Source organism: Hyaena hyaena, unplaced genomic scaffold (assembly GCF_003009895.1).
Source record: "Hyaena hyaena isolate Hyena2069 unplaced genomic scaffold, ASM300989v1 scaffold_143, whole genome shotgun sequence".
Taxonomy (NCBI): domain Eukaryota; kingdom Metazoa; phylum Chordata; class Mammalia; order Carnivora; family Hyaenidae; genus Hyaena; species Hyaena hyaena.
Window position 1 is genome coordinate 3,031,020 of NW_024080775.1, and position 8,550 is coordinate 3,039,569.

General features: G+C 43.1%; 1 protein-coding gene across 1 annotated transcript; it reads left to right on the forward strand.

Annotated features, from left to right (window-relative positions):
* The first annotated feature begins 1,977 nt into the window (after positions 1 to 1,977).
* LOC120235991 (cationic amino acid transporter 3-like) lies at positions 1,978 to 3,854 on the forward strand. The gene has a single exon (XM_039238564.1). The coding sequence runs from the start codon at positions 2,076 to 2,078 to the stop codon at positions 3,852 to 3,854; it is 1,779 nt and encodes a 592-aa protein (XP_039094495.1). The 5' UTR covers positions 1,978 to 2,075.
* The last annotated feature ends 4,696 nt before the right edge of the window (positions 3,855 to 8,550 follow it).

An 8,550-nucleotide genomic window follows, 5' to 3' on the forward strand; every position in this document is an offset into this window, starting at 1 on the left:
ACTCACACTTTGATAGACGACACAGGCAGCTGTGCTGGATTCTGATCCATTAGGATGAATGGCCCATGTGGTAAGTCAGGTGCTGTTACAGCACATAGGAAGGCAGTATAAAGGTCAGGGAGGTTCCTGGGAAACTGGGGATGAGCTAAGTGAAGGGACAAGAGGGCATTAGCGACAGGTAACTGGGTGTGGATTTCACAACTGAAGCAGGAACTGAACGGGTATGAGGCTGGAGGAATCTGCACAGGCAGATGATGAAGGAAGGAAGAACTATGAAGGAGGGGCAGTGGGAACCCCTGAAGGGTTTGAAGGCCGAGTGTGGGTGGGGAACATGTCAATGACATTTTCAGTGTAGAAAGATTCCATGAGTTAAGTATTGACTCCATGTTGTGTGTTTATTAGTAAATCATAACATTATAACTGATGGGTGGCACATAAGGAGTCTAGATGAATATGTACACAGAAGCTTTGACCCATAACATTAGGACTCCTTTTGATAATCTGGAGAGAACACTTTTCAATTTCGACTTGATCTTTCTGTCTTTAAAATTTTCTGACCACATTTCTAAAATTTTCTCAAAACTAAAGCCTAAATAGGGAGGAGAGTGGGGGCTGCATTACTTTGTTTTCTCTGTTCTCCACCATTCATTTCTGGGGCATTGCTGTGAATTGTTCACCCAGAGTCTTGCTCCATTTGATGGAGGGGCCATTTGAATAGTAGCAGCAGAGGAGGGGGAAGGAGTAACCACATGCAGGATTCCTTCATTAAGAAAATGTGTTTGGCACATTAAACCATGGTTGGAACAAGTGAAAAATAACTGTAGTGGAAAATGAATACGGATTTATAAGTTCGTGTTTTTTAATACAAGCTCACACAGCAGGGCAGGGTCTCCAGGTGGCTGGCAGCTGACATCACAGATGGCCAGGGTGTTTATAGAGCACAGTGTGACAGTGAGGAGACTGCAGAAGTGATCTCATCTTCTCTCCTGGAACCCAGAGTGGAAGGAGACAGAAGAAATTGTTTTGGCTGTGAGCGACTGAGCTAGGTGACTGACTGCATTCCTTCCTACCCATCACACTCCCATAACTGTGGACATACAAAGTGTAGTAAGTTTTGCCTGGTTGCTTAGGGTGAGGTTTACTGAGTGTCAGTATTCACAAAGTGGCCTTTCTGGCTCTTCTCCCTTAGTAGTGGACACTTGGTGGCTTATGCACCTATTCTCCAGTGTTTCCTCAACAGCGTGGTTTCTCTAGTTCTTGCAGGGTGTTATGAAGGAAGGCCCTGCCTCTTTCTCCCTCTTCCTCTCTTCTCACACAACCCCCTGTGGGGCTTGACGAGTAAAGGGAAGGCTTCGACTGTGCATTCCTTGCCATCAGTACCGCTAAATGAATCATGCAGAATGAGGAGAAATGGGATGATGTGACCTTGTGTACTGATTTGGGAGTAAAGAGTTTTAAGACAGTGAGACCAATATTTGTATCTTAAGCTCAGATGATATTTAAGAAATGGCTCTGTAACTACAAGAAGGCCTTCCAGTCCATGAATTAATGTGTCATCACTTATGCTCAAACACCACACAAACATCCCATGTGTAAAGTATTGCACGAGAAATTCATGCCCTGTTGTGTCCTACAGCTTATTTAGTCTGTGAAGCTACAGGAGTTAGATAAACTCAAATGGGATTTTGTCATGTGGTGTGTGAAAAGGAGAATGTAGGGAGAAAGTTGACACTTTTTGGGGGGGAGCCGTGTTGATTTTTTATGATCTTTTCTTGCAGTTTCTGTGATACTCGGGCTGCAAAGGTGACATGGGACTTATGAGCTGTGGTTGTGAACTTCTGTTAGTTGGTTGAACACCATTGTTCACTAAATATTTATTGTTGATTTAGGCATTATGAAGAGCTATCACATACCAGATGAAATACAAAGCAGCAGCTTTCAAGCCTGAGTAACGGAACTCAACAGCCCCCCACACAACTTGGCTTCACTCAGCCTCACTGAACCTGATCCCAGACTCTGCTCCCTGGGTGTGTAACAGCTCTCTGATCCCGGAATCCTCTTTGATTTCAGCTAGAATGCTGCGCCAAGCACTTCGCAGATTTGGTCAAAAACTGGTGCGCAGACCTACGCTGGGGGCACCAGCGGCTGAGGATGACCCAGGGAGAACACTGAACACTCTGGATTTAGTGACCCAGGTTGTGGGCCACACAGTGGGTGTAGGTGTGTATGTCCTGGCTTGTGACGTCGTCAGTAATCAAGCAGGACCTTCTTTTGTGATTTGCGTTTTGGTGGCCGGCATATCTTCTATGTTGGCTGGGCTGTGCTATTCAGAGTTTGCTGTCCGCGTTCCCCGTTCTGGCTTTGGATATCTCTATGTCTATGTCACTATAGGTGAACTCTGGGCCTTCATCAGTGGCTGGAGCTTTATCCTCTCCTATGTTGTTGGTATAGCCATTATGTTTAGCACATGGATCTTAACTTTTGACAACCTGCGAGGGAACGGGCTCTCTCAGACTCTGCAAGAGACCATCTCAGAGCACATTCCCCCTGTCGTTCAAGAATACTTAGATTTCGTTGTTCTAGGTTTTATGTTATTCTTCATGCAACTCAGGAATTTTTGGTATACCAGGTCATTTTGGTCTACCACTACTGCCAAAGTGGTTACATTGGCAAAACTTTTGGCTCTCAGTTTTGTCATCATCTCTGGCTTCATTAAGGGGGACCTGCACAACTGGAGGCTCACAGAAGAGGACTACATAATGGCTGGACTCAATGACACGTCTACGTTGAGCCCTCTCGGCTCTGGAGGATTTATGCCTTTTGGCTTCAAAGGAATTCTCCATGGAGCTGCTACCTATTTCTATGCATTTATTGGTTTTGACTATATTGTTACCAAAACTGAAAAAGCCCAGAATCCCCAGCATTCCATCCCCAGGGGCATTTTGATTTCACTGTTCATCTGCTTTATGGTGTATTTTGGTGTCTCTTTAGCACTTACACTTATGGTGCCTTACTACCAGCTCCAACCAGGGAGCACCTTGCCTGAGGTATTTCTCTATATTGGCTGGGTCCCTGCCTACTATGTTGTAGCTTTAGCATTCCTGTGCATTCTTTCTCTCAGCTTTCGGGGCTTCTGGTGGCCGATAATTCGGGGGTTACGCAGGATGGCATGGCATGGCCTCCTGTTCCGTTTCTTTTCCACTGCCTCTTATCTCCGAAACACTCTTATCATGACCATTGTGCTTCTTGGAATTATTACAGTCACTGTATCCTTCTTGGGAGTCACTGATATCTTGGACTTCGGGTCAGTTGGATCTCTGATTTCTCATTCCTTGGTTGCGCTTTGTGTTCTCATCATCAGGTATCAGCCTGGGAGGAAGAATGAGAGAAATGAAGCAGAGGTGCAGGAGGAGAATAGACGTGTAGCAGAGAAGCTGACTCTACAGGGACTACTTTTTCCAGGCTGCTCCACCCCCACTCCACTCTCTGGCCGCGTTGTCTATGTTTGCTCTTCACTGCTTGTTCTGCTGATCATTCTTCTCTGCCTGGTGCTGACCCAGTTGCCAGATCTGCTTTCTGGAGACCCAGTGTGGATTTCAGTGCTTGTGCTGCTCCTGGTGCTCATCACTGGGCTCACTGGCATCATCTGGAGACAGCCACAGAGCTCCAGTCCCCTTCCCTTTAAGGTCCCTGCCCTGCCTGTCCTCCCTCTACTGAGCATCTTTGTAAATGTTTGCCTTATGATGCAGATGACAGCTGGTACCTGGGCCCTTTTTGGTATCTGGATGCTGATTGGGTTTGCTATCTACTTTGCCTATGGGATCCAGTACAGCTGGGGCACTGATCTCATTTAAATTATGGCCGAAAGAGTAGAACTTTAACATAGTTGTGTCCGTACATATTCAGCTTGACATCATCATACCTGAATGCAGTCAAGTCCCCCTGTGTAATAATGACATACTCTTTTTTTTTTTTTCTGAGAGAGAGAGGGAGAAAGAGAGGGAGAGAGAGAGAGACAGCATGAGCAGAGGAGGGTCAGAGGGAGAGGGAGACACAGAATCCAAAGCAGGCTCCAGGCTCTGGGCTAGCTGTCAGCGCAGAGCCCGACACAGAGCTCAAACCCATGAACTGTGAGATCATGACTTGAGCCGAAGTCGGATGCTTAACGGGCTGAGCCACCCAGGCGCCCCAATAATGGAGTACTCTTGATCCCACTGGAAGGTAGGCCTCCCATGGGATGGGATGTTGGTGGGGGAACACTAATAGAGCTTTCTGTATGATGTGAAGGATGCATTTTGCTCGTTCTCCCCGCCCCCCTCTTTTTTTTAACTTGTCTATTTGAATAGTGTCTGTAGTTGCTTACCGGCTTTAAAATATTATTATTAAAAGACACTAGAAAAAACATTTTTTATTTTATTGGTTAAATATCCAGTAGCTGTGAGTTGCCTGGCTGGCTCAGTCAGTAAAGCATGCAATTCTTCTCTCAGGGTGGTGACCTTGAGCCCCACGCTGTGTGTATAGATTATTTAAAAAAGTAACCAGTAACAGAATTAATGGATCATAGGTATTTTTATTTTTGAGAAACCTCTATACTGTTCTCCATAGTGGCTGCAGCAGCTGACATTCCCACTAACAGTACATGAGGGTTCTTTTTTCTCCATATTTTGGACAATACTTGCTTATCTTGTCTTTTTTATTTTAGCCATTCTGACAGATTCAAAGTGATATCTCATTGTAGTGTTAATTTAGGTTTCCCTGTGATTAGTGATGGTGAACACCTTTCCAAGTGTCTGTTGGCCATCTGTATGTCTCCTTTGGAAAAATGTCTATTCAGTGCCTCGACCCAGTTTTTAAGTGGATTATTTGGGGTATTTTGATGTTGAGTTGTATAAGCTCTTTCTGTATTTTTGGTATCAACTCCTTTTTGGATATATTATTTGCAAATATCTTCCCTTATTCAGTAGGTTGCTCTTCTCTTCTGTTGCTGGTTTCCTTTTCAGGACAAAAGCCTTTTAATTACCTGAATTCAACAAGACACATACACCCCTATATTTATGTGGCATAATTTACAATAGCCAGGACATGGAAGCAACCCATTGTCCCTTAATAGATGAATGGATAAAGAAGATGTAAAAATATCTATCATCTATCTATCTATCTATCTATCTATCATGGAATATTACTCAGCAATAAAAAGAATGGAATTCTGCCATTTGCAACAAATTAGATGTACGTACAGAGAATAATACTATGTGAAATAAGTCTGTTCCGAGTAAGACAAACACAAATGGTTCTACTCTTACAGAAACTTAATAAATAAAACAACAACAGCAAAAAAGCAAAAAGTGAGACAAGCAATAAAAACAACTCCACACATTAACTATAGCAAACAAACTGTTGGTTGTTAAAGTGATGTGGGTACTGGGATGGGTGAAACAGATGAAGGGAATTAAGAGTATAGTTATCTTGATGAGCACTGAGACATGTGTGGAATTGTTGAGTCATTATATAGTACACCTAGAATAATATAGTGACATGGTATGCTAGTTATACTTGCACAAACACAGGAAAAATGAAACTAAAATCGAACAAACAAACAAAACAAAAAGATGAAATATGGCCCCTGCCCTTAAGGGGCTTACATTCCAATACAAAGTGTGAAGTATAGCTGTAACACAAAGTAGAAAGTGTTGTCATAATAAGTCATATACAAATAATGTGTCCTGGGAAGTCAGAATGGTGGATGATCATTTCTGGCTGGTGCAGTGGTGAGGGTTTATTGGTCAAATCAGGTATTTTGTAGAGGAATGGCATTTGAGTTGGCTCTCTGCAAGGACATATTAGGATTTTCCACATGTGGGCAGCAGTGAGAGACTGTAGGGAGAGAGAACAACACTTAGAAAAGCACAGGAAAATGAAGCAGTGTTCAGAACACACTGAGCATACAGTGTAGCCTGAGCCTTGGCTATGAGGGGCAGGCGGGTGTGGAACAGAACGTGCACAGCTGGATTGGAGCCAGAGCATTCCTCTGAGCAGAAAACACCTGGTTTTGAATCCACTACCCTTGCCGTAAATCCCTGGGGTTGGTTTTTCTACTTGGCGATATCTGTATACTTGGACTTGAAAGTTTCTTTACTGCCGTTGGCTTTGATCCACCTGATCAGAAAGTGCTCAGGTGAGAGCCACGTGTCCTGGGTTCTGCTCTTGTTTTCGCCACTAACTAGCAATGTGACCTTGACCAAGCCTCTTGGTTCCTTTAATGCTTTGCTTATTTTTCTGTAACATGAGAAATGAGAACTGATATTTTTCTAAAGTTAGGTTCACTTACGAATTTCTAGGATTTCGTCTGGTTCTTGTGTCTTGTTATTCTCTCAGCTAGGTCTCTCTACTGCCGGGAATCTGAACCTGCATCCTGCTCACTTTTCACTACAGCCCATATTGGAGCTATAATGGTCCAACAAATAACACCCCATTTCTCACTCCTATGTTTGGAACCAACTGATAAAAACGACATAGAGACAGGTGATTAAACTGTTAGCTCTTGATCTACAGCCCAATTGGCTTGCTAATCCTGTATCACTAAATTAGACAGACCTACTCTTCATCTGAAGTAGTGCTAAGCAACCCCCACAAGTTAACATGGATAGGATTCTGCATTTATTAGATTTTTTCATGTATGAGCAGGTTGTAATGAATGTGTTATTTGATAAGTTTGGCACTGGATAAAAAAGGAAAACCAATTTTTAAACAAGGAAGGGACTGAGCTGGGCATGATTAGTGTCGTTTCTTTGACTTTAATCAAAGTCACAGTGAGGGGGGCAGTGGTGGGGTGGGGTCAGGAATAGTACTCTATGTGGTTCTCAATCTTCATCAGGTGTCACCATACCTGAAGGCTTGTGAGAACGCAGATTGCTGTGCCCTGTCCCCAGTATTTGGAATTCAGTATGTCTGGGTGAAGCCCACACATGTACTTCTAACAAGCTGCCAGGTGATGCTGATCCTGATGGTCCTGGGACCACATAGAAAACCGAGGCTTCAAGTGGAAAGATAAAGTGAAGGATACAAAGTTGCCATTTGAACACTTACCTTCATTTGATGAAACATTTATATTAAAATATCATTGTTAACCCTATAACAGTGGGGAAATCATTTTGAATCATTTCACAATGTATATGTATGCAAGATTACCACAATGTATACTTTAAATAATTTCAATTTTATGTGTCAAGTGTACCTCAATAAAGCTGAAATTTTAAAAAACCAAAGTACCACAGTTATGTGGGTGTCTATTTTTGTATACTATTTCTGATTGTAGATCATAGGTAAGGAGTGTATCTTGTTCACTCCCCCAGAGCATTGACCTGTGCCCAGGCACACAATGACCATTTAATAATTCATGGTAAATTGAATAGAGCTTCTGTTAGCTTCTTTGGTACAGAAATTCTCCTTCCTTTCAGGCTACCCCTGTGCTGCTCCTTTAAAACTATCTTCTGGGACACTGCCTTGAAGAACAGCATTTCTCTCCAACCAGAACTATATCTAGAAGTGTATGTAGATCTGTACCCAGCATCTACAACTCTACCTCAGCACTTCTAGTTTTGCCTTTGTGTGGCTCAGCCTGATATTTGGTGACTGTCCTGTCTGTGCCATCAGAGTGGAGTCTTGCTCAGGACAAGGAGTAGATCCCCTTCCTCTAGACCCAGTGGTAAGAACAGTGATGTTCACTCGAAGAGCAACAGCCCTGGGGCAGGTGAATGCCTGACACGACCTCCCCTGGTCTTGCTCCATCCGTACTCATGGGACTTGGAGAGGGACCAAGGTACCAAAATTGATAGAGGATCCAAACTAATGTACGTGACTCCAAGGTATCTCTGAAGATGACACTGAGTTCAGCTTGGGCACAACATACAATTTTCGTGAACAGTTTTATGATTGGCCTATGAGGGCCAGTGTTTTTCTGTTGTATTTATGTATGATGACTTCCTTGAAAAGGAGGGATGGGAGGCTCCTATGTTTATTTTTGGAATTTTTCATCTTTTCAACAGAGAATAGGTGACCCCAGGGAAGCCTAATAGGAGCAGGATTGCCATTACACTTATCCATTCCTTTAGATGATTTTTTAAAGAAACTGGTGCCAAAATCTTGTGAGAGCATCCTCTATTCTTTTGGGCAAAGATAATTTACACTCTTAATGGGGGGAAAATGAACTGAAGTAGGAGGAATTAGTAACTGGACAGGTATTGAGATATCATTACTTTGGTGGATGGTATGAGTAGAAACTGAGAAAGGGGTAGTAGGCAAGAGATGCTTCCTGGAGGAGGATGCCTATGGAGCAATTTGGGAAATGGAAGAAGGATAGGTGAATTAAAAAAGAAACGGGACAGTAATTATAGGCTACATGGACCTTTAGAAGTCATGAAAGAATGAGACTCTTGCGAGGGATGTGTGTTCACATTTGAAGGGAATTTATGAGCCAAGTTTGTATTGTGTATTGTGCATCTTGCTTTGGAGTGAGATTTCTGAATCAGGAAGGAATGAGAGGAGGAGTTA

Coding starts and splice junctions, on each gene's coding strand:
- LOC120235991 (XM_039238564.1), top strand. CDS start 2,076: ATGCTGCGCCAAGCACTTCGCAGATTTGGTCAAAAACTGGTGCGCAGA.